The sequence below is a fragment of the Odocoileus virginianus genome, chromosome 5, assembly GCF_023699985.2.
Source record: "Odocoileus virginianus isolate 20LAN1187 ecotype Illinois chromosome 5, Ovbor_1.2, whole genome shotgun sequence".
In the NCBI taxonomy this organism is placed as follows: domain Eukaryota; kingdom Metazoa; phylum Chordata; class Mammalia; order Artiodactyla; family Cervidae; genus Odocoileus; species Odocoileus virginianus.
The window spans coordinates 81,040,380-81,066,903 of NC_069678.1; the positions used below are offsets into that span (position 1 = coordinate 81,040,380).

General features: G+C 39.3%; 1 protein-coding gene across 2 annotated transcripts in view; it reads right to left on the reverse strand.

The window, feature by feature from the left end:
* Window positions 1–646: 646 nt before the first annotated feature.
* Window positions 647–26,524, reverse strand: part of NASP (nuclear autoantigenic sperm protein) — a 29,667-nt gene continuing 3,789 nt past the window's right edge. Inside the window, exons 3-16 of one of the 2 annotated variants that reach the window (XM_020897385.2) lie at window positions 16,217–16,267; window positions 13,785–13,895; window positions 11,562–11,642; window positions 10,418–10,527; window positions 8,718–9,698; window positions 5,448–5,527; window positions 4,710–4,795; window positions 4,532–4,605; window positions 3,853–4,041; window positions 3,532–3,698; window positions 3,086–3,142; window positions 2,911–2,988; window positions 1,991–2,119; window positions 647–1,521 (exon numbers count right to left, since the gene is read on the reverse strand). In XM_020897385.2, the coding sequence (XP_020753044.1) occupies window positions 1,441–1,521; window positions 1,991–2,119; window positions 2,911–2,988; window positions 3,086–3,142; window positions 3,532–3,698; window positions 3,853–4,041; window positions 4,532–4,605; window positions 4,710–4,795; window positions 5,448–5,527; window positions 8,718–9,698; window positions 10,418–10,527; window positions 11,562–11,642; window positions 13,785–13,895; window positions 16,217–16,267 (2,275 nt within the window). In that variant the 3' untranslated portion in view covers window positions 647–1,440. The remainder of the gene's footprint in view (window positions 1,522–1,990; window positions 2,120–2,910; window positions 2,989–3,085; window positions 3,143–3,531; window positions 3,699–3,852; window positions 4,042–4,531; window positions 4,606–4,709; window positions 4,796–5,447; window positions 5,528–8,717; window positions 9,699–10,417; window positions 10,528–11,561; window positions 11,643–13,784; window positions 13,896–16,216; window positions 16,268–26,524) is intronic. The other variant, XM_020897387.2, reaches the window with a different exon arrangement.

Genomic DNA, 26,524 nt, shown 5'->3' on the forward strand with positions numbered 1-26,524 from the left:
TTTTTTTTTGCTAAAGCCAGTCTTACTGCCCACTTATTTATCCCAGCTTCTTCACATCCTCGAGGAAGTCTTCCAGATTCTCAAGGTCTCCATAAAACAGGGAGCTTCTGTAGCCTATCTACTTAAAACAACCCAGTCATGTGCCCCCCCCCCAAGTTGGCAGGGGGGGCTCATCAGAGGTGAAATCCAGCTGCTATTACATTGGGCCTGGCCCCAGACCCCAGTGTCAGCAAAATCAAAGGCTTGATAATTAAGAGCTGCCTTTGCCTCCAACACTGATGTTCAAACTCCAGGTTCTAACCTGCTATCTGCCCAGTGCAGCAAAGTAGCCCTGTGAGTGTTGGAATTATCAAACCCCCTTAGGTAGTAGAGGGCTGACACTGTTTGGAATTCAGATCCTGCCTGGTATAAAGCAGTTTCTTAAAGGTCAGCTCAGAGGCAGCCAAGTCACAGATCTTACACTGGCTCTGCACCCTGGACATGAGCAAGTGCCCAATGGGATGGCTTTAGTACCAGTGGCCTAATAAGCACCAGCACCCTTGGACTGGGCAGCCAGAATTGCTGAGCCAGTTTCCACCTTTCAGCCCCACATCCCACTGAAATGCTCCAGGTGGCCCAGGATCCCAACACAAGTCCAGAGGCCAAAAGCATTTTAGCATCTTTATTTAAGAAGTCAAAACTGTGGACAGATAACAATTCCAATTGTTGATATTTTCTGTACAGAAAAGGTTCAAATATAACAATGTAACTCAACCAGCCAGTTCGCCCCACAGATTCTTCCAACCACATCCAAAGTGACCAGTCGGACCAGCCACTTGCAAGCTCAATTTTATACAGTTAGCACAACAGTTTTCCTCAAGGATCACTCCCCCCTGCCCGCTCCCCTGCCCCAAGTTTTCTTCAGTTCTTTTTCCAGGACAGGATTATGGCCCTACTTGGAGACCAGGTGGATACCAAGGTGCCACCCAAGGCCTGGCATAGGTGTTATTAGCTCACAAAGTCCATCAAACATTACCAGCACCAAAGAACAAGATCTTCACTAAGTCTTATTTTGTAGCCCCTGTCCAGGGAGAGCACCACTCAATTTGCAAGACAGCCCAGGTTCAGAGTATTTATAATGGAAAAGATATAGCACCAATGGAAGATAAGGGCCTGCAGCCATGCTTGATTTCATCACCTCCACATTAGACAGGAATATGGATTAGAACTTCCAACAGAGATCAATACAGAGGAGGAAAAAAACACAAAAACCTTTGGCCACTGTATAAAACCCGGAGTGCTCCAAGGGGCACAGATTAAGCCAAGAAAAAAAAAATCATCAAAGCCTCAACCTTTGCTTACAATCTTTATTGAAGTTATACAAAAAGAATCCCCGAAAAGTGAAAAAATACATTATATACAAAAAACACTTTCCATTGGGAGGAAGGCTCTGCTCCCTCTCTAACATGCAGTGCTTTCAACGGTAGCTCCGGCCTCCACTGTCCCCTCCACTGCTGCCCGGCTTTCAGCTTTATTCTCAGCCTGGAAGATAAACAAGGAGCCTGGGCATAAGTGACCCTACTTTAAGCCGTTTTTTCTTACACAACTGAGTTGGCCTCAGTCAGAGGAACAACACAGGTCCCTTAAATTCTGCTTTGCTCTCTACACTAAAAGGGATCACAAGTATACAGCCATTTCCTAACCTCTCTAATAGGGCTGTGTTCTCTCTAATAGAGCCAGTGTTCATTTAGTAGAAAGAGGAGCAAGCAAAAGTGACCGAATGGTTTTGGCAGTCAAGTGTCTTCTCACACATTCATTAGAGGGGGACCTGTGCTATGTATTTGACAATGAGACATCTTACATTTCATAACCAAACTTTCCAGTACAATCATTGTTTTTATGAAAGTAACCAAATAATACAAAGATCAAGTTGGGGAACATGCATTGGTTTCCCCAGGCCCTGAGAACAAGGGAAATGAGGCAAGAGTCCAAACCCTGCTTAGCTGCCCACCTCCTCCTCCATGTTTTCGGAAACTTCAGTTCCACTGGAAATAGTGTCCCCACTGCCTCCATTCACCTCCGGCTCTTGTTTGGCTTTCTTTGCATCATCTTTCCGGGGGCTCTCTTCCTCTGGTTTCCTCTATAATGATATAATTAATTGTGAAAGCTTCACAAATGTGCTTACTGTCTTTAAAAGGACAATTATAAAACAATTTTGTAACACATGCCTCTTCCCTATGGTGCAAAGATTATGAACACCAGGATTCACAGCTCTAGGGGTCTCCCGAGTCACAGCCTGTCCTCTGGTATGCCCAAACATACCAGTTCAGCCTCTCTAAGGATGAAGAGTGAGGACAGGGATGAGGAATAGACAACAGTAACCAACCCACAAATCTGAATTTCTACAGGTGAATCAGGAAGCGAAGTAAGAGTGGAGGCTCTCTCACAAGTTTAGGGAGGTCTGCTGCTGGATGACTACTGTAAACCTGCCAGCTTCCCAAGACGGGCTGATCTGACCAGTCCTCCTCAGCAGCTTTCCTAATAGCCCCTGGGCTAAAATAAAACAGAAGGGTGTTGCTAGAAGACATATTTAATGGAGAACTAGCTTCAATTCTCACTCACTTTTGAAAAATGACTCTATATGTATATTTATTTTGGCTGCACTAGGTCCTAGTTGTGGCACTCAGGATCTGTGAACTTTAGCTGTGGCATATGGGATCCAGTTCCCTGACCAGGGATCGAACTCAGGCCCCCTACAATGTGAGCTTGGAATCTTACCCACTGAACCACCAAGGAAGTCCCCAAACAGATGTCTTATTGTACCAAGTATTAGGGATGTTTATGTGAAAGGTAATTTTCATGTATCATTTGGAGGGAGGGAAATGCAGAGTAGGAAGAATATAGAAAAGAAATGACCGCATATAGATTTACCTTCTTTCTGACAAGGTGGGAAATATCAGTAACACAATTTGATGAGGAAGCACCATCTGTTGGCTTTCTACTGGCAATCTGGGCAAAAAAGAAACCTTTGTTAGCAATGTACTGCTATATATGAAATACACACTGAGGCCTAATATTAATTGACAAAAATCACCTGAATACCCACCATGGAAACTGAAGAGCTTCCTCCACTGGGGGTGAAACCTGAAGTAGAGCTCTCCACCTATGAGAAGTGACAAACCCAAGTGGGTCCTAGGATAGAGCCCACCAGGTCACCTACCTACAAGCTACTAAGACTTCAAATACTAGTTAATGGCCTCCATATGGTAGCAACATCACCCACCCTCTCTACTCAGACCCACGGTCACACAGTAAATAGCTGAGAAAGAATTCAAACCCACCGTCTGGCTCCAGAGCATACCGTCTTAAGCACTGTATTTACTATTTGAGAGGAAATTGTATAGATTTCTCACATTCCCTCTGACATCCAACTCCCTGGAAACCAAGTCATAAGGAAGATTCCTAGCAAATGGAACACTAGTACCATGATAAAGGGCCTTCAAAAATATCCAATGTGTGACCACCAAAACTCCAAAAGGAAACCAAACAAACCAGAGTTGCTTTCAGAGCCAGTTCAGCTACATTGCCACTACGCTGGGACTCCTTTGCATCTTCTATCTTCTCTCTAATTTCAGGGAGCAGCTCCTTCAGCTCCTCAATTTCTTTCTCATATTCAGTAGGTGATCCTTCAGCCTCCTTCATCTGCTCATTTAGTACAGCTAGAAAGAAAAGGCTGAAGTGATCAGTAAGTAATAGATGACACAATGGACATGAGTTTGAGTTTAAAGAAACGAGTTTCTTAAAAAAAAAAAAAAAGAACTGTCAATACTGGATCCATCATAATTATTATGGAAACAACTGATGCACACTCACCCATTCTCTTCTCAATGACCTCAATAGATTTGCTGAACTGTGCTACTGCTTCATCATACTGAGAGTTGTACCCATAGGCCAAGCCCAGCTGGTAGTGAGTCTCTGCAAGGAGCCGATCATGGGCTTCCAGATACTGTTCCTGGAGGTTTAGGCAAGCCTGGAACTCCTCCACAGCTTGGAGGTAATTCTCTATTAAAGAGAAAAATAGCAAGCAAATGTACATTTAATATACAGAACTTCTAAAATTCCAGACCATCCTGCAGAAACATTTTCCCATGTTATAGTTCACTTTTCTTTGTAGTATCTCCAGGACCCTTGACTAAAATCCATCAAAACAACTTAAAAAACCTATTGGGAGGGAGTTCCCTGGGGAGCCAGTGATTAGGACTCTACACTCCCAATGCAAGGGGGCCATGGGTTCACCCCTAGTCAGGGAACTAAAATCCCATATGCTGCACAGTGCAGCCAAAAGAAAAAAAAACCTACTAAGAGACTTTCATTTAGAGTATCATTTAAAAGACTATTCATTGTTCTAGGAACCATAAGGAATCTAAAACACCTACTGTCCTTTCAAAACTAACTGCCCACAATTCAAGTGAGCTGGATTTTAAGGAATTAGAGGAAGGGTAAGGCAGGCGGGGAAACAGTATGTTAGAGAGTAAAACAGAAAATGTATTACCAGATTCAACACTAACTTCTCCAAGTTTAAGATGTGCCTGTGCAGCATAAAGCTGAGCCTCCTTCGTGTCTTGCCTAAAAGAAGGATAGTTAGAAACCTTAATATCTGACCAAGCCTAACTGCTTTGTTTTCAACCGCCAAACTCCCAACCTAAGCCTAAAAGCACCAAGAGTTTTACCTTTTAAAAATGATCTTTGCTAAATCCAGCATATCCCAGGCAAGCTCTAGGTTCCCAATCTCCTCCTCTTCATTTTCTTGAAGGGACTAAAGTATATCCAAATCATTGGTATTAGGCAGAAGTACAAGACAGGCATCTTTGATTACAAATCAAAATGTATAACTTAGTACAGCTGAGGTGAAGGAAGAGAACTGGTATAGGATTCAAAATTCAGAATTTTCTCTCTAAACCTACACAATGGACCCCTACAAAGTCTACCCTGTATCACCTTATGTCAGTTATTGTTCAGTCACTAAGTCATGTCTGACTCTATGCTACCCCATGGACTTCACACCAGGCTTTTCTAGCCTGCACCATCTCCCAGAGCTTGCTCAAACTCATGTCCACTGAGTTCGTGATGCTGTTCAACCACCTCATCCTGTTGCCCCCTTTTCCTCCTGTCCTCAATCTTTCCCAGCACTGGGGTCTTTCCCAATGAGTAGGCTCTTCATATCAGGTGGCCAAAGTACTGGAGCTTCAGCATCAGTGATAGTTAGCAATGGTATGTTGGGTCCTGTCCTAACTGACAGGACCCCTAGGCTGACAGGACCCCTAGGATCAAATGGATCTGTCTATTTCCAGCATGAAAAAAGGGTCCTCAATCCCTAACGAAGAAATGATTATAATAATCATGCCTATACTAGTAAACTATAGTCCTAGAATAAGAAAGCAGATAATACTCAGCAAATAATAATTCACCTTGTTTTCAAGAGCTGAATCATTTAGTGTTTCTACAGCCTTGTCATTTTCTTTATCCTCCTCTTCTGAGCCCTCGGTTTCTGCAAGCAAAAATTCTTCAGTATTGAGAATACTAAGCATAACGGACAAAGATGACAAGACAAGTCAGAGATGCCAATAAACATGTCAAATGACCTATATTCTGGGGTAGGACAGGCCAGATCCAAGCCAAATCAGGTAACATTTGAACTGGATATAAATAATAAAGTCAGTGGTTAACAGTCTAATTCGAGTCTAATCCAGACTTAGCATAATGTTAAATAATTCAGACCTTCAATGACCAACAGGCTGTGTTTCTCTTCTAAAAGTCAACCTGCACAGTTCAGATTAAAAGAAATTAACTACTGACTTTGATTCACTGGCTAGAAACTCCCATCTACTCAACCAGAGTCAGTTGGAGGCCTCAGCCAGTATTCCTGGGTTCTTTAAGCCAACTGTCAGTTAATACTAATAAGGCCAAGAAAATACCAAAAGTTAAATTACTCCAGTCCATCTGAAGCAAAGATGCTCAAGAGACTAGCTTTCCCACAACACAGCTGTGGAGAGAAAAGCACAGCCCTCACCACCTCTCACCAATGAGCATGCCACACTCCAGCCAGCTCCAGCATGTACAGAATCTGCACGAGCAGTACCATGTTATTTCACTCTCCAGGACCATGTTAAAATCTGCAGCCATACCAACACTATATTTCACCATACTGACAAATACAAGTTAACTGCCTGCGAGGACAGGCTGCTGATAAATAGCTCTACACATTTGGGTTCAAACAATTCATGAAATGGGTATAATGTGCCTATTTCTGCCATCTTTCATTAAGCATTTAACACCATCAGAAGAGCTCAAATACTGTCTCCTAACTAAAAATTAGGCATTAGAGTCATGAAGTCAGGTTAGAAAACTTTTATCCGTCTACCAATATTTCTTTAGGATGGAAATAGGCAAAGAAAAGTCATATAAATTAGGACAAACTAAAGTCCTAAGAACCAGTTAACCTCTACAGCAAACACTGCTTTATCAGGTACCTCCCTTTTCTCCTGTTGACCATGTAATTTGGTACTTCTGAAATATAAGTACTCACCACCACATATCAGTACCTTTCCGTGTCCAAATTTCGAAGTGGTTTGTGTACTTAGCTCCCTAATGTTAGGCTAGATGGGTGTTCTTATTGACTTTGATGATGAAGCCCATCCTCCACTAGAACACATGACAGGTGAAACAGATTTGAGTGTATTTCTCACAATATTAAAAAAACCAAACATTTTATCTTCCCAACTTGCAGGAAAATTTGACAAAATGTTGCTGTTCTATAGTCTTATTTATCTGGTATCTGTTCAATTCATACCAGCATGCTAGAAAGTGACATCTATTTTGGCATAAAATGTCTAGATATTTGGAGTTTTACATCAAATTTTAAAATTAAAATTCTTATAATGGTCTGAGAAAAATACTTGTTTCTCTTGAGGAATCTGCATTACCTTCATGGAGTGGTGGAGAGGAGCTAGGTTAATGAGAAAGCCATTATTTTTCAACCTGGTAATCTGTACCCAGGTATTAATAGAAATGCACTGAAGGCCTCAGTTAAGAGATCTGTTTATTTTCTAAGCTTTTTGAAAGTGGAGTATGTCATCCTTCAGAGAAAGAGCAACAACATTTTATAGATACCATTTCTCTAATCTTATAGCCTCTTCAAAACAATGTGGAAAGAGAGCTGTGCAAAGCAGAATGACTCTTAAATACCTCTTCAAGGGGTTTTAAGAGAAAACCTCTTTCAAGATTTTTGCAGGCTAGTGCTACCACATAAATTTCTGACAAGAAGTGGGTTAAAGGAAGGGATGAAAGTTGCCTTCCTCAACGTGAGGCATTCTGGGAAGAACACATTCACATCAGATCTAGGGTCATATTCTGGTCCTATGATTTACTGTTTGACTCCAAACAAGTCACATAACCCCTAACCGTCCATTTCCTCATCACTGTAACTGGAGTAATACTGACTACTACACAGTAATGTATTTTGGAATCAAAAGTAAAGTAATGCATGTGAGAAACTCTAAAGATTAAGACATGAGAGGTTTCTTTTTAGAACTGAGGAATTCAGTTCTGTGCTTTTTCCATACACTCTCCTAAAGCCCAACAAGCAGCCCAATGGTGCTACCGTTTAGCCAATTCATTTCTCGTTACCATGCTTGTGCTGGCTGGAGTACAAGGACCTGCACATAGGTAGAAGGAAGTTAACCAGAACTAGCTACAGATATTGATAATGGGTCTTTGAACATCTCAAACGTAAGAAAACTCAAAGTAGTCAATTATATAAGTAATATATGTGTGTGTCTATATATAAGTAATAACGATTAATTGGACTATACCTGTGGTTATTAATACCAACGTTAGATGAATCTTACAGACACAGCAGAATCCTCAAATGATAGTACAACTCAAGTCAGACATGCCAATTATGTAGTTGCTAATTAGAGGCTTATACATCTTGATGAAATGGAATCATAATTAGACCAATGATATGATACAAAGCATTCACACTTTGTAACATTCTAAGTAAAACAGTCAGTTTAGCAGCCAAAGCAAGAATGAAATGAGGAGGGAAAGCTGTAAGAGTGCTTCACAGTTTTCAATTATCTTTTGCAGGGGGCTAATTTCACTAATGTGAATAAGCCTCTAAACACTTCCTGAAGACCGAAAGATTACCAGAATTCTTTCACTCTGGTGATAAAACATTCAAGGGTAAACTGCCTTCACTTAAATGGCATGCCTGCTTAAGTGCATCAATTCAGTGGATTCTACTGCTTTAATCCTGCTTCCTAAAGCAGAAAAAAAGGAACCATGTGAACAGTAAATTTAAAAATCCAAAGGCATGCAAGTGAACATCCATTCAGCATTCTCTGCCAGCCTGGCACACTATTTCCCTACCTACTCCACCCCACCACCCACTTTTGTTGGCTAGTAGAGTGCAACAAGTTACTGATAGCTAGCCAAATCTCAGAAAGGCCTATTTTGCAGTTAGTAAAAGCGTTAGTCTACAAGCCAGCTAAAGACGACTTGCTTTTAACTTGCTCAACTTATCACCACCTTCTTAAACTACTCCCATTTTCATTTAGCCCTTTCCTAATCCAAAGGCAGACGGAAAATTCTGAATGGAAGACTGACTTTTACCCATGATTAGTGAGTCAAATCCAGAATGTACTCCACCCACTGCAGCTCCTGTATGTCCCGGTTACCTTCACCCTCTTTCATCTGTTCTTCTTTGTCTTGTGCTTCTTCATTAGCAGCTATCTTAACTTTGTCTTCAGGGGATTTCTCAGTAGCCCCCTGGGCCACCTCAGTCTCCACCCCATCTCCAGCTGCCTCAGACTCTTCTACAGACAGCTTAATCTCCTGGCTAGGAACCAACTCTTCCCTGACCTTCTCTAGTCCTGAGCCATCTTTTGTTTCTATCAGTCCTTCTGCCTTAGTTTGTGGCTGAGTGGAGGCATAATCCCCTGCAGCTGACAGTCCATTGACTGCACCATCCTGAGGGAGAACTGTGTCCTGCCCTCCAGGCTTCTCAGAGACTTCTGATCCGGTTTCTGCAGCTGAGGCATCTGCAGCCTGTGTTGTCACCTCTGGTGACTCTTCGGCAGAAGGAAATTCTTGCCCTACCAACTGCTCAAGAATAGCCTTTCCTGGCTCACTTTCAGAGGCAGCTACCTGCTCCTTTGGCTCATCCCCACCCATATCCACTGGCTTGACTACTTCTATCTCCACTGGAGTGCCCTGCTTTTCTAGAGTCACAACAGGTTGTTCTTTTGAAGCTTCTTTTGGTTTCTCCTCTATGCTCACAATTACTTCTCCCTGACCCCCTTTTTCTCTGCACTCTTCTTGGACATCAGTTCCAGAAACTGATTTTCCTTCCTCAGCACCCGGTATTTCCTGATCTGGCTTCTTAGAAGTGACTTCAACTTCACTCAATCCTTCTGGTGCTGCTGCTCCCTTTCCCTCTTCAGTGGTTTCAGTTAACTGATCTGGAGTTGATTTAACTTTTTCCTGTAGTTCCTCTGCAGGCTCACCGATATCCATATCTTCTCTTCCACCCTTCTCCATTTCAGTTTCCTGTTCTTTATCCATTTCAGGCTTTACCAGAGACTTGTCTTCTGTTTTTTGGGCTTCTTTTTCTCCCATGGCGTCATAAACCTGTTCTCTCAACTCTTCCCTTGCTTCCTCTACATGGTTAAAGAACATGAAGCATAAACATGTCTTCGAGTTTAATGATAAAGGCATAAATGGAAACTAAAAATACATTCCCTTTAAACCCTCAAACAGCCTGGCTTATGTTTTAGCAGATGGCCTACAAATTACCTGTCCCCTTCAGAAAAGCAAAGGGAAAATCCCAACTAGCAGAGCAACTTACTGCAAAAGAAACCCAAGCTCCTTAAATTAGGTATTATTTTACTTGAGCATTCTAATTATCAGTTAGGTAAGAGGTGCCAAGCTTTACATTCTCCTCTCAACACTATATATATATCTGATATGTAAAACTGTAACAGCAAAACCCAGATTAGAAATTAACATTTAATTTTCTTAGACACAAAAAATGTAAAAGGGCCCCAAAAGCCCAGCCATTAAAATAACTGAGCAGCAAACTTTTAAAAATTTACATCAGAAAAAATATTTTAGGTTATTTTAATACTCTGAGTTATCAATTTAAATAACCAGATTTATTTAGGAAATTAAGTTATCCCCTTAAAAAAGCCTATCATCATAAAAAAAAAAAAAAAAAAAAGCCTATCATCAGTTTTACTGAGACCTCCCCCGCAGTCTCCACCAGATTCAGGTGTAGCCCCAAGAGAGACTATTCAAGATAAGGAGAGCCCTATTTCCATCGCTTATACACAAGAAATATACGTCGCATCTCTTGAATGTCACATGCAACTCCACATACCATCTATGTTATCATTATTTTCTACCAGAGATTCTTCTTCTGTTTTTTCTCCTTCCTCCTCTTCCACATGCACACCTTCCAGGGCATTTCCCAACACACCATTCTCCATTCTAGCAGAACAAAAGGAGAAAGCACTAAAGGTATGATGGCTAGAACCTAACAGTCTTTTTAAGAAAGAAACTTAGTCCTATATTACAAAAGCAACAGAAAAGTAAGTAAGTACAGGAAATATAAACACTCATGAAAGAAAAGCAATGATCAAAAGGAATATAAACTAAGATTTTAGGAGCACTGAAGAAAATAAACATACCCTTTATCCAGCCATCAGAAAAACCACTGATGACCCTTATAAAAAGGGCCATGTTTCCCACTTCTCATCCACCTATGTCTCTAGATGGCCAAAAACATTCTGGCAAGATTTTCATGACAAATCCTTAGACTGCTCTACAAAATTAGAAAACTTAGCAAAAGTGAGAGATTAAATAGATTACAGATTATTTGCTACGTGTGTACCCTCAGTATATTTTATTCTGGTTAATAAATTCTGGTGGAATATCACAACAACTTTCCAACAATTAAGACTCCTTATCCAGAGATTCTTCTTCTGTTTTTTTATTTTAAGACATTTTCACATACCAAGTGTTTTCAAATTGTTCCTTCAGTCCATCCTTGTTATGGATGTTCACTATGGGCTAGCTGAGAGTGTTTTTAAAGGTTCCCTCTCCAAACTAGACTTTGTAAGTTATTGATTATTCACTAATGGAAAGATCTCTGCTTCTAATAACTGCCAAAGTCAAAACTTAAGTATAACTTTACTGTTTTAAGTGACTTTCAAAACTCCCATCAAGGGAATTCCCTGGAGGTTCAGTGGTTAAAACTCCACACTTCCACTGCTGAGGGCAAAGGTTCAATCCCTGGTCAGGGAACTATGATCCCACAAACTGTGCAGCACAACCAAAAAAGAAAAAGAGAAGCAAAAACAATCCACCAATTTTTCATCCTCCTTTCTAAACCATCTCCAGTCTCACTCAGTTCCTGTGAAATCTCAAGGCTAGTAAATAATCTTAACAAAGAAACTTAAAAGTTTTTAAATAAATCATTATAATACAAACATCTTACTTTAAACTTAGCTATAAAGACATACCTTGCCAATTCCAAAAGCGATTTCCCATAAAAAAAGAAGGCTTCTCCACATTCATTAGCTGTCTCTCCATACTTCTTACCTCTAAAAAGAGAATAAACAGCTAGGATCTGAATTAAACTTCTATTTTTTCTAGTTCTTTAGCCATAAAATGACATTTCTTCTATAACACATCCTTCTAGGAAACCAATACTCTCCCCTCCTCTTGAACTCAAGGTTCAAGGGACTTTAAGAAACAATGATTAAGTTAATGTTGCCAGTTCTTCATCTATATAGTATATATCATAATTATGTACTTAGATATATAATATACATTATATAATTAGAATATATATTCTAAAAAGACATCTGTTTGCTACTATATATAATCTAAGATCCAAACTATTAATAGGTATTTCTCCTAATAAAAGATAGGGGTCGACATAAGCCAGATTATTGTTAGGAGTTAAGACGGCCTTTGGCTGGGACTAAGGCATGAATCAAGTCCACAGAAAGGCATCATGATAAAGAGTTAACGTTCTTCAGAGCCTGACTGCCTAGATTCAAATCCTGCCTCTAACTTTAAACATTAGTAGTTAACTTAATCTCACAATGCCTTAGTTTTCACATTTATAAAATGCAAATGTTAAGAACCACTTAGCTCTACTGCAAGAACTAATTAAGTTCATGTATATAAAATCATTCAAAATAATGCTTAGAAATAGAGATAGCAATATATATACCAAGTTTAGCTATTAATACCTATAAACATGGAAGAAGCAGAGGGAAAATCACAAGTATAATAAATAGGAAGGAGGAAATACTTCATGTGGAGTAAAAAGACAAGCTTTTATGGTAGTAAAGGATCTGCAGAAATCATGCTAAGTCAGGTCAACTAATAGCCTAAGAGTCTAGTGACAGTAACCAGAGCAACTAAGCATAAAAGCTATAGTGATGAAGGTCATGTCAAATTCTCCTCAAATACCCTTAATAGCAGGACAGCGAGAAAACTAAACTTTTCAGGAATCTGGAAGGAATAAGCTAAGAAGTTTGTCTATGGGCTCGATCTTAAAAATTTAATTTTAGCATTTTACAATGTAAGATTTTTACATAAAAACACCTAATTACTCAGCATCAGATGAAACCTGGGCCCTACCCTTAGCACAACACTGAATACCAGAACCTCAGCTCTTCAGGCCCCGATGATGACAGAGAGGCCAAAGGCCAATAAATCAACAAGAGATTATTGCAGACATCCATGAATAAGACTCTGTTCTAGAGTAAGGGTTAGGAAAAAAATGCACTAATATAACCCTGACTGACTGAATAAAAGGAATGAAGAAGCCAAAGACTTAATCAGTAACCTTAAAACCTGACACCCAGGTTTATTAAGCATCTCTTTCATAAGGAAGATTTCTTCAATTCCACGGAATATAATGTTATCAACTAATGAGCATGCATGACTGACTTCAATTGCTATTGGTAATGGTATTTTTGAGAAAACAAGTCACAGGCTGAAAGGCTACCACGTAAAAGACATTTTCTCTCAGGGTACAAAGTACATTAAAGTCTTTGGCTAAACTAAATCACTCTTGAGGCACTAAGACTAACCTGTTCCCCCAAGATACAGCTATACATGGCCACCTGGTGGTCAACTACCAATACCCAAGAAATTGTACAGATAACAAAGGTGCCAAGAATCTATGAAAAATGCTGTGCTAGTAACAGCATTAGTGAGAGGGTGACTAACCATGCCTTGCTTGGGATTATGGACTTTCCCTGGATACAGAACTTTAAGCGTTAGAATAAACACAGTCCTACTATACAGGTATATTCAGTACCCTGGGATATATACTTAAAGGGAAAAGAATATTTAAAAAAATGTATATATGAGTATAACTGAGTCACTCTGATATACAGCAGAAATTAATATAACATTGTAAATCAACTCCACTTCAACTAAAAAATAAGTTAAAAAAAAAAAAACAAACACTTCCACTGTTAAAAATGGAACAAATCCCAGAACTGGGACAAATTAGTTAGTGATCAACAGAAAACAAATTTCATTAACTCAGGAAAATCAAAGGCTGAAATTGCTCAGTTATACGTAAGTTTTATAGGAATAAACTCATACATGAAAAATCTTTTTAAACTCTTGCTTTTCATTCTTCTTCCCATTAAACAACTTTTTATGACTCAAGTTTATTAGGAATGTAGTATCACAGCATACCAAAATACAGTACTTACAAAAGACTAGCTGCTTCCTGGAAGGCATTGACAGCTGCGGGAATATCACCCATTACTAGATGTTTCTGTCCTAATCCCAATAGTTTCTTAGCTTCACTATCCACATCCAGACTGCAAGAAAAAGGATTTTTCAGGTGTCATATACTTTTAAAATCAACATTTTTTGAATACCTGCTACATTTAAACCATAGTATTTCATTTCCTTAAACCTCTCAACTGCTCTGGCAAGGCCGAGCTAACCCACAATCTATCACTACAAAAGCTCACTACAAAGTCTGCGTAATCAGTTTGTCTGTTGGTCATCCTTTCAAATCCAGAATTCCATGAAAATTTTAATTATTTTTAATGTATTTATTTTTCATTGAAGGATAATTGCTTTATAGAATTTTGTTGTTTTTCTGTCAAACCTCATCTAGGTTGATACAGAGCCCCTGTTTGAGTTTCTTGAGCCACACAGCAAATTCCCGTTAGCTATCTATTTCACATATGGTAATGTTAAGTTTCCATGTTACTCTTTCTATACATCTCACTCTCTCCTCCCCTATCCCCATGTCCACAAAGAAAAATTTTAATTCTTAATTCAAATGGTCACACAGTGCTTTTCCCAAAGACAATCATCTTACCTACTTTAGTATGCAGAAGTAGCATTCATACTTCACATTTTGTCACACAGATTATAAAATCATTTAGTGAAGGACTGAGAATAAATTAGCTTGTATTGCTTTCTAACGGACATTCCTAAGTGAAACTAGTAGTGAGCTACTTGTACTGCCTTATGTTAAATAAAAGGGCCAGCAAGTTTATCCACCATTGCTTTTTTTTCACCATCAGTATCAATGTCAACACAGTCAAAAAGGCAAATGTTCTTCCAATTACAAAAAGTTTTGATCTTGCAGAATCTCTCAAAGGGTCTTAGGGACATCAAGGGCATACAAACTATACTATACTTTGAGAACCTCTGAATAAGAGCATGGACCCACATCCAAAAGAAAAGAATGTATAGGTACAGATTTAAGATACAGTGACTGAACTCAAACAGGGGCTCTGTAACAACCTAGAAGGGTGGGGTGGGGAGGGAGATAGGAGGGAGGTTCTAGAGGCAGGGGACATATGTATACCTATGGCTGACTCATGTTGATGTTTGGCAGAAACCAACAAAATTCTGTAAAGCAATTACCCTTCAACTAAAAAATAATTTTTTAAAAAATTCCCTGCCTATTGCTGATTCACTGAACAATCAAAAATTTTTTTAACAAGTAAAATCTTCAAGAGCTAGAAGACAGGTGATGGTATTGACTGTTAAGAAAAAGTTGCTCAGCAGAACAGAACAACTTGGCCACAGAAACATGCTATAGTTGCTGGGCAGTACTAAGTAATCATTTCAGGTCAGTTGTTACCAATTTATGAGACTTTATGTTTTTCCTAAATATCCTTCATGTTTCTCTCAGAATCAGATTATCATACTCCTTGAAAGATCATAAATGCTTGTAATATTAATAATTACCTATCAGCAGTGTCCCAAGGGTTAATTAAATAGCCTAGCTATATTTACACCTTTTATGCTCAGTCCAGAAATTTAATATCATGGTATATACCAAGATTAACCCTCTAAAAGTTACATGAATGTGTTTAGGATCAATCCTGAGCAGTACTCCTTCCACCCAAAAACGAGACTAACTCACAAATCATTAGATAGTATTTGTAGAAGACATAGTTTAAGTAACCAAGATAACAAAGGAATTTAAGACCACAATGTAAAAAACATAAAATAATGAAAACCAAAAAAAAGGGAAAACTTAAGACTCAAAAAAACCCCAAAAGATGTGCATATATTTTGCAGAAGGATTAGACAGAATTTAGAACAGTAGTTTTCAACCTAAGTGAGTTTAAGATTTACCAGGAAGTTTTTCTAAAACACTCATACACTCAAAGCTTAACAAAGGAAATCTCCAGGAACGCAACCCAGGCATTTACCTTTTGGATAACCTTTCCAATTATTATGTTTCCTCTGGTTAAGAACTATGGTTACATCAAGATGCAGAAGTTACATGGAAATACATGTGGGCGCAATATAAAATTTACAACTTTCAACAAGAATTAACAACAAAATTGAAAATAGCAACCTTACAAAACCGAGATCTAAATCAGTAGGCATATTCAAACAAAGAATAAGCTAGCATTTGCCAGGCATGCTGTGTACCAAATAAAGAGCAGAATTAAATAACTTTTAAAATTCAAATATTTTAATCAAATACAAAAAACCCTGATGACATCACTGTCAGGACTCCATACTTTAAAATGAACAAGTACTTTAATATTCACTCTCACTTGTTACCTATTAAAGATGATAAAACAAACTACCCTCAAGTTACATAGCTCTTATGTCTATGTTCTAGATATAAATCAAATCACACCACTGTAAATAATCATACCTCTCCACTTTATCTGCAGAAGTAGAAGGAGCAGGGGCATCTTCTTCAATTCTGTAAAGAAAAATTAAGGGGAAAAAAAGTAAAAATGAAAGGCTATTTTAAGACTAGAAACCTAAAAACATAAAGCCATAAAAAGAGCTTTTATTAAATGTCCAATATATTCAGATCTTACAGAACATTTACTTACATTATCAAATTTAACGCTTATTCCTTCAAGTAACTGTCGAATGCTTATTTGCTACATGCTACTACTGATATAATGAACAAGACAGTTACATCCTAGATTTCAGTTTATTGCTCACTAAAAATAAGTTTGTTTTTTAAAAAAAGGAAAAAGCAAAGTTTTCCAGAACATTCCATTTTTGGGGGGAAAAGTACTAATAAATATCTTAAAAATATTTCATAGTCGTGTTTACTGAAAAAGTCTAGAAATAATGACCAACTCAGCAGCAATGAGTATCCCCTAGAACCTAGACTGTGCTCCTGAAAATCCATTTCCCACTAAAAGGAACCAAGGCTCCTATTACAAAAGCACACTTGGGAGCCAACCTCAACAAAATCTCACTGACCAAAAGGAGGGACAATGTGAGTGAGCATCAACAAAGATAATAGGGACTGCCCCGGTGGCCCAGTGGGTAAGACTCCAAGCTCTCAATAAGGGGCCCGGGTTCGATTCTTGGTCAGGGAACTAGATCCCGAATGTCCCAACTAAGAGTTCACAAGTCACAACTGAAAGATCCCTCACGCCACAATGATGATATAAGAGCCCATGAGCTGCAACTAAGACCCAAAGCAGCCAAATAAATAAATATAAAACACACACAGATAATAACTGAATAAGCAAAAAGGACCTACTGTGTAGTACAGGGAAATATGCTCAATATGTTGTAATAACCTAAGTGGGAAAAAGACTTGAAAAAGGATACATGTATACATATAATTGAATCACTTTGCTGTACACCTGAAACTAACACATTGTTGATCAACTATATAGCAATATAAAGTTTTAAACATTTTTAAAAAGATTATAGCTGCAATTGACTGGAAAACTCCAAATATGTTTAAATTCGTGAGTTCTCAATAATATAAACAAAAACAAAAAAACTCATTAGTCATCTGGAAAATGACGGGAGACCACTGTATTATTTTGAAAATTGATAAAGGAAAAGAAGAATTTACCCTTTCTTTACCACACAGTTAAACCTTAGGCAGGTTTCAAGAAAACGGTTGACCTGAGTTATTACTTAGGAATGCTATACACTGACACCATTCACTTGGTATTAACTTAAATCCTTGCCTTTGTTACCTCCTCTATCACCAGTTTTCACCTATATCCCAAAGGAAATATTCAGTTAAGGATATGTATCATCTTTAACTGTGGCCTCAAAGCACACCAGAGTTTAAACCAAGGACAGTTACATCTCAAATGAGAGCAGAGAATGCTGTTAGCTGTGATGAAATGGAGAAAAAGGACAGTGGGAAAACAGAAAACTTTACTACTAAACACCTCAGAAGCCATACATTAGAACTTAAGTACATGCAGCAAGGAAGCTAGGAGTATGAGAGAACACAGAAAGTTGCAGGAGATAACACTACTGAAAACTTCAAAGGTTAAAATATACACACAAACAGAACTGAGTCAATTTTTCATACTTGGACTTTATTATTTAGCATACCAAATTTATGAAAACAGCAGAGTAATATACACAATATGGACTAAATAAATGAACGATTAAAAAATAGCTCACTCAATTCAAAAAATATATTAATTCAAAAATCAAATTCAATAGACATTTTATTAGTATCTACTGTATGCTAAGGATCGGAATCAGCCTCCAACAAAAGTTATAGCAGAGGACATCCCTGCTGTCCAGTGGTTAGGATTCGCTCCATCACTGCCAATGGCCCAAGTGGGGGAACTAAAATCCCACAAGCCACAGGCGCCAACGCTCCCCCACCCCAGAAAAAAAAGCAGAGAGGACAATTTGGGAAAAGCAGAAGAGATTAAATGACAAGCAGGGGCTAACTATATTGGAATCTGAGTCTTAGAAAATGCTTTAGAGATGAAAAATTGTCAATTACTTTCAACAGGATCTAGTATCCTTGCTGCTGCTGCTGCTAAGTCGCTTCAGTCGTGTCCGACTCTGTGCGACCCCATAGACAGCAGCCCACCAGACTCTCCCATCCTTGGAATTCTGCAGGCAAGAACACTGGAGTGCGTTCCCATTTCCTTCTCCAAAGCATGAAAGTGAAAAGTGAAAGTGAAATTGCTCAGTCATGTCCGACTCTCTGCGACCCCATGGATTGCAGCCCACCAGGCTCCACCGTCCATGGGATTTTCCAGGCAAGAGTATTGGAGTGGGTTGCCACTGCCTTCTCCAGTATCCTTGCTAGAAACTCCTAAACCTTTGATAAATATTATATTGGTTTACAAGTCTGATGAAAAGTCCTGGGGAGGGGAGGTGGGCAGGGAAATGAGGTTGAAAATAAGCAGACTTCACAGTGACAGGAAAAAAGCACAATTTAAAAGCTAATGCATTCAGCTGCACGGTAAGCAGCAAATGATCTGACCAGAACCCTGGAATGGCCCAGGATCCTTATCTACAAATACTTCCTGTCATAGCTTGCTGTTGTTTAGTTGCCAAGACGTATCAGACTCTTTTGTGACCTCATGGACTGTAGCCTGCCAGGTTCCCCTGTCCATGGAGTTTCCCAGGCAAGAATACTGGAGTGGGTTGCCATTTCCTTCTCCAGGGGATCTTCAAGATCCAGGAACTGAATCTGTATTGACAGGTGGATTCTCTACCACTGAGCCACCAGGGGAAGCCCCTGTCATAGCTAGTTACCTTCAGATAGCTTCTTCCACTAATTCTAGCAGAGTTTCTCAAATTACCTGTGACCAAACGACCGGACTTTCAATTCCAATGTGCAAGAGATGGGTTTTTGTAATATAAAACAGAAATGTCACAGTAATGTCAAATTTCTTCATTTCCAAATGTTTACTCTCAATTTTTATACTTAAATCTTTTTTTTTTTTTGGGGGGGGGGGGGGCGGACGGTGGGAGCAGGGACCGGGCTGCACAGCATAGGACTTTAGTTCCTGGACCAGAGATTGAACCAGGGACCACAGCAGTGAAGTGTGGAGTCCTAACCACTGAACCACCAGGGAATTACCTGAAATTTACACCTTTGTAACTGTCCTTCACCCTACTTTCCATGTGCCCACTTCCTAGGAACAAGGCTAGAAACAGATCATTTAGTTTTGATGCCAACCTAAGTCATTAAACTTTTATCAAGCTGAGGCACTGAACGTCTAATATCATCAAATTTACTTCTTATATACCCTGTGGTACAAAAGTATGAAGTGGATAAAACTAGGAAAAATGGGTATCAATTCAATTGCTCAGTCGTGTCCAACTCTTTGTAACCCCATGAACTGCAGCATGCCAGGCCTTCCTGTCCATCATCAACTCCTGGAGTCCACCCAAACCCATGTCCACTGAGTTGGTGATGCCATCCAACCATCTCGTCCTCTGTCGTCCCCTTCTCCTCCTGCCTTCAATCTTTCCCAGCATCAGGGTCTTCTCAAACGAGTCAGCTCTTTGCATCAGGTGGCCAAAGTATTGCAGTTTCAGCTTCAACATCAGTCCTTCCAATGAACACCCAGGACTGATCTCCTTTAGAATGGACTGGTTGGATCTCCTTGCAGTCCAAGGGGCTCTTAAGAGTCTTCTCCAACACCACAGTTCAAAAGCATCAATTCTTCAGCGCTCAGCTTTCTTTATAGTCCAACTCTCACACCCATTCATAACCACTGGAAAAACCATAGCCTTGACTAGACAAGACCTTTGTTGACAAAGTAATGTCTCTGCTTTTTAATATGCTGTCTAGGTTGGTCATAACTTTCCTTCCAAGGAGTAAGCGTCTTTTCATTTCATGGCTACAATCACCATCTGCATTGATTTTGGAGCCCAGAAAAATAAAGTCAGCCACTGTTTCCCCATCTATTTGCCATGAAGTGATAGGACCAGATGCCACGATGTTAGTTTTCTGAATGCTGAGCTTTAAGCCAACTTCTTCATTCTCCTCTTTCACTTTCATAAAGAGACCCTTTAGTAGTTCTTCACTTTCTGCTGTAATGGTGGTGTCATCTGCATATCTGAGGTTATTGATATTTCTCCCAGCAATCCAGCTCGTGCTTCCTCCAGCCCAGCATTTCTCATGATGTACTCTGCATATAAGTTAAATAAGCAGGGTGACAATATACAGCCTTGATGTACTCCTTTTCCTATTTGGAACCGGTCTGTTGTTTCATGTCCAGTTCTAACTGTTGCTTCCTGACCTGCATACAGATTTCTCAAGAGGCAGGTCAGATGGTCTGGTATTCCCATCTCTTTCAGAATTTTCCAGTTTATTGTGACCCACGTAGTCAAAGGCTTTGGCATAGTCAATAAAGCAGAAATAGATTTTTTTCTGGGACTCTCTTGCTTTTTCAATGATCCAGCGGATGTTGGCAGTTCGATCTCTGATTCCTCTGCCTTTCCTAAAACCAGCTTGAACATCTGGAAGTTCACGGTTCACGTATTGCTGAGGCCTGGCTTGGAGAATTTTTGAGCATTACTCTACTAGCATGTGAGATTAATGCAATTGTGGTAGTTTGAGCATTCTTTCGGATTGCCTCTCTTGGGGATTGGAATGAAAACTGACCTTTTCCAGTCCTGTGGCCACTGCTGAGTTTTCCAAACTTGCTGGCATATTGAGTGCAGCAGTTTCACAGCATCATCTTTCAGGATTTGAAATAGCTCAGTATATTATTAAATAGCACTGTAAAGCACTCAGCAGTGATAAACTTACTTCTACTCTTACTTAGTAGCCTAGACAAAAAGGGCATGAACCAATCAAGGCCATACTAGTACAGTCGTAAGAAAAGACATAATTAAAGCAGTGATTCTTCAAATTTCAGTCTACATGAATTAAACAGATTGTTGAGTCCCAACCCTAGAGTTCTGGTTCAGTGGATCTACTATGAGGTCCAGGAATTTGCATTTCTAACAACTTTCTAGGTGATGCTACTACTGGTTTGGGGACCACAATGTAACAAACACCAGATGAGGAAAAAAATTATACACTAATGTTCATGTCTAATCTGAGACACAGACAAGTTTATCCACAATTATTTTTTTAATATTAATTACAGTAGCTACTACATTTAAAACTATGAAGAAATCACATAAAAAATCTGTATTTCTGCTTCTCTTGAAAAATTGTTATGTAAACTGTAAAACCAAAAATTATTAAAGAAAACCATGGGAAAATTACTTTGTAATTCATCTGGAGAAGGCCTTTTTAAATTCAGAAATTATAGAAGACTGATAAATTCTACTCCATCTAATTCATTTCACAAAAGGTTAACTTACCAAATATAGAGTATTATAATCAACAGGAAAAAAGGTCCAACAATTAAAGATCAAAGGTTATAAGCATACTCAGAAAATGAAACACAAAGAGCTCAAATGTCTGAATACATGCTCATACTCTTCAGAGAAACACAAAACTACCATGAGAAAACATTTTTTACCCATCAAATATTCAAAGACAAGAATGTAAGAGAAACAACTGTTCCCATATACTGCTAAAAGTGAAGTCACTCAGTCGTGTCCGACTCTTTCCGACCCCATGGACCATACAGCCTACCAGGTTCCTCAGTCCATGGGATTTTCCAGGCAAGAGTACTGGAGTGGGTTGCCTTCTCCAGGGAATCTTCCTGACCCAGGGATCAAACCCAGGTATCCAGCATCGCAAGCAGACACGTTATCGTCTGAGCCACCAGGGAATCAAAAGAAGGGACATGAGGGTATCCAAGAGTCATGCTCCACGTCAGGCTTGAACTCACAACCTCGGCAATGCTCTGCATGCACTGCTGTATAAGTACTGCACGCTAACCAATTGCTAACAGAGGTTTAAATATATACTGCTAATAGAAATCTAAATTGACAAAACCTCTATGCAGGTCTAATTGGCAATATCTATAAAAAATAACAAGTGAACACTCTTTGATCCAGCAGTTCCACTTGAAGAAATTTATCCTATAGATGAGTCCATGGTTTACAAGATTATTCACTAGAGCATTATTTGTAATAATTAAATTCTGGGCAGAATTCAAATGTCCACCAAAAGGAAAACTGTTATGAGACAGCCACAGAATAGAATAAAATGCAGCCATTAAAAAAAAAAAAAGGAAAACTATGCCTTAATGAGGAAATTACATCCTGATGAGGAATCATCTCCAAGATACACTGCTAATAAAGTGGTCAGAGATGTATCAAATGTGCTACCATTTGTATGGTAATGTAGAATTAATAACAACATACAATCTGCTGTTATATGATTAGATATCATTGCTGTTATTGTTTAGTCACTAAGTCGTGTCCAACTCTTTACAACCCCATGAACTGTAGTCTGCCAGGCTCCTCTGTCCATGTATTTCCCAGGCAAGAACACTGGCGTGGGTTGCCATTTCCATTTCCAGGGATCTTCTCCACCCAGGGATTGAACGTGCAACTCCTGCATTGGCAGGCAGATTCATGACCACTGGGCCACCAGGGAAGCCCAAAAGATCACTGAGGGATACATAATAAGTTACGAACACTGGTAAATTATGAACACTGGTGGACTGTAAGGAGAAAATGCTAAGAAGGGTTAATTAACATTTCGCTGTATACTGCCTCTTCTGGATTTTGAACTAGGAACGTATGTCCTATTCAAAGAAATAATATTTTAAATATCAAAAATATCTGCCACTGTGGCATACATTCTCCCCAATCAAGCAAAGCTGAATAGTGACCTAACACTAATAAGGGAGAATTCACTTCAATCCCCACCACGTCACTTTTTCCTATCTGGCCCTCTAAGCTTTACATTTCTAAGCCCCACTACAAAACACCAAACTACTAAATATTGGTGACTGTTTAGAAACTGGGAAAGGAGGGAGGGTGAATCTGGAATTTTTATTTCTGGGATAGGGAAACTGAGCACTATCCGAGCAAAATAAGGTACAAGAACAGGATTCATTAGTGAAAACTGTGGGTACATATTAAGAGTTGGTTGGTTGGTTTTTAAAAAAAAAATGTATGTATTTATTTGGCTGAACTGTCTTAGTTGCAGCAAGAGGGATCTTTAGTTGCAGCATGCAAACTCTTAATTGCAGCATGTGGAATCTAGTTCCCTGACCAGAGATAGAACCCAGGCCCCCTGCATTGGAGTGGAGTCTTACCCACTGGAACACCAAGGAAGTCCCTCGGAGTTGGTTTTGAGGTGCTTATAAAACACCTAAACGGGTAAGATTCCAAAGGCAATTCAGAGCAAACATGTCATAGAGCAGTACCTATTACATTATCATTTAATCCTCTCACAAAAAAAAAAAAAAAAAAAACCTTGCGGTATGTGTCAATATCCTATTTTCCATAGTAGTAACTTACCCAATTACAGAAATGATTTACTAATCTATACATAACACCAATCATAACTCATGCTATATTCTAACTGCCTACTGACTTTCTGTATTCCCCATCCGGATTAAGATCTGAGAAACGATGTCTATTTTATCCTGAACTGTATTCTACAATCAACCACAAAGCCTGGCATCTAATCAATATTTGTTAAAGTAAGTGAACAATTCTGAATCACTAAGGGTAGGATTAAGGACAAGTGACCTTGCCACTTACCATGTGAAGTACCTAAATTTCCTCAACTATTAACAGTACCATCTCACAAGACTTGTTTTGAAAATTAAATGAGAATGTTCACAAAGTACTTAGCTCAATGCTTCACACATAAGGAATCAAAAGACGCTAACAATCATTAACAATGAAAGAACCAAAAGATAGGAAGAATTAGAGGCAGCATCAAAGGAAAACAAAATTAAGGAGGGAGTATCTGGTATCAGAGGCAGCAAAAAGGTACCAAAAAGAACTAATTAGGAAGCTAAAAACGATAAGGACTACTTCAGCATTTGGACAATGATTATCTTTAGCAATGTTGTTTAAATGACATAAAAGAAAGAAGCCCAATTGAGACAGGATGGACAAATGTGTATATTCTCAGAACACAGTTGTCCAGTTAGATTGTGATCTGATGACCAGAAACTAGTATCTTATTCATCTTTGTATCTCTAAAACCCAACATATTAAAATATATATTGAATATATCTGTTAAATGTATAAGCAAATAGAAGGGGAAAAAATGGGAGACTAGAAATGCAGAATCTTATCTAAAGAAGCCTGGCTATGAAAGGGAAGAAGCAAAGAAAGCAACTGGTGGCTCAGTCGGTAAAGCATCTGCCTACAATGCAGGAGACCCAGGTTTGATCCCTGGGTCAGGAAGATCCCCTAGAAAAGGAAATGGCAACCCACTCCAGTACTCTTGCCTGGAAAATCCCATGGACAGAGGATCATGGTAGGCTACAGTCCATGGGGTCGCAAAGAGTCGGACACGACTGAGCGACTTCACTTCACTTCATCTTGGGAAGTTTGAATGCAGAGAAGATGGTGCTCTATCTAAGGAATACAAGCACCAAGAGACCAAATAGGTAGTTGCTGGACGTGGGGGGGGGGGGGGGGGGGGCGGAAATCTCCAATTGTTGTATCTTCAAATTTTTTTCCTTTACGTAAACCCTCACTCTGTAAAGAAGACCTTTCTTCTAGAGAACTTTTAAGTTCCACAAGAGGTGGTTTCAACCCTCTAGCTGTCTATTCTGTGTCTGCTCCAAAAAAGCAGCTGAATGCACACTTAAGAAAACAGCACTCTTTTTAAATTCTTGGCCCCACATCTGAAACAAGGACAAAACTGGCAATCCTACTACATTCCCTAAAATATGTCTTCCAAGTCTCCAAAGTAACAATTTCTCTCCTCAAATCTCCTACACTGTATTCCATTCTCCCTTACTTCTAAGCAGGTCTTGCTTCACCCCTCATTGAGCAAATAGACACCATTAGACAGAAAGTCTCCCTCAACCACTAAAACCATCAACCTGCCTGTATCTGTATCCACTCTCTCCTACTCATGAATGGAAACTTCAGATTGCTGGCTCCTGGTCATTCATCTCCTTGTGGCCATTCCAGATTGCCCAATCTAAAATAACTACCCAGTTACCTCACATCTCTTTAAACTAGGGGAAGGTAAAGCAATTATTTGCATAGCACTTTATCACTGATATTCTCTAGTCCACATCATATTTATGGTCTCTATCACAAGTACTCTCCATTTAAGAGCAGAGATCTTTTCTGTCTCATTATATAAAACAAATGCTCGATAAATACAGGGAATCCTTGGTGGCTCCGATGGTAAAGAATCTGCCTACAGTGTAGGAGACCTAGGTTAGATCTCTGGGTCAGGAAGATCCCCTGGAGAAGCGAATGGTTACCCACTCCAGTATTCTTGCCTGGAGAATTCCACGGGCAAAGGAGCTTGGCAGGCTGCAGTCAATGGGGTCACAAAGAATTGGACATGACTAAGGGACTAACACTTTCACTATGCCTTAAATAGGACAAAAAAAAAAACTGCTTCACAAAATCTTGCTAAAAGAAAATTTCCTAAAAGAACCTTCCTCATTACTGCTACTATTTTACAAATGGGAAAACTGAGGTCCACCATGGTAGCCAGAAATAAGAATCCAGTTTTCTTGACTCCTAGTCATCAAAGACATAATCTGTCTAGTTTTGTTTTTTTTTTCCTGGCTGCACCACTTGGCATACAAGATCTTAGTTCCCCGACCAGGGATCAAATCTGTGCCCCCTGCAGTTTTAACCACTGGACCACCAGGGAAGTCCCTCCATAAAAAGTTTTAAGATACCCTTACAAATAAATACATGTTCAGCACCCACCTATGATAGAACAGATAAAGCTATTCAAAAGCAGGCACCCACACAGCAAAAAGAATCACTAAACAATATGTAATGTGGATGGTTCACATAAAGTTGTGTATAAGAGATCATATAATAACATACCGTAGATATAATATTCAAAAACAGACAAAACTAATCTGTAATGTTGTAAGTCAGAAGAACTACCCTTGTTGGGAGTATGGCTTGAGGGATCCCAGTTCCCCAAGCAGGGACTGAACCCAGGCCACTGCAGTCAAACCACTGAATCCTAACCACTGGACCACCAGGGAATTTCCAACGGGCTTTTAATATTTGCTTTTATTTATTTTTTGGTGAACTCTTAGTTGAGGCATATGGAGATCTAATTCCTTGACCAAGGATCGAATCCATACCCCTTGCATTGGAAACACAGAGTCTTAGCCACTGG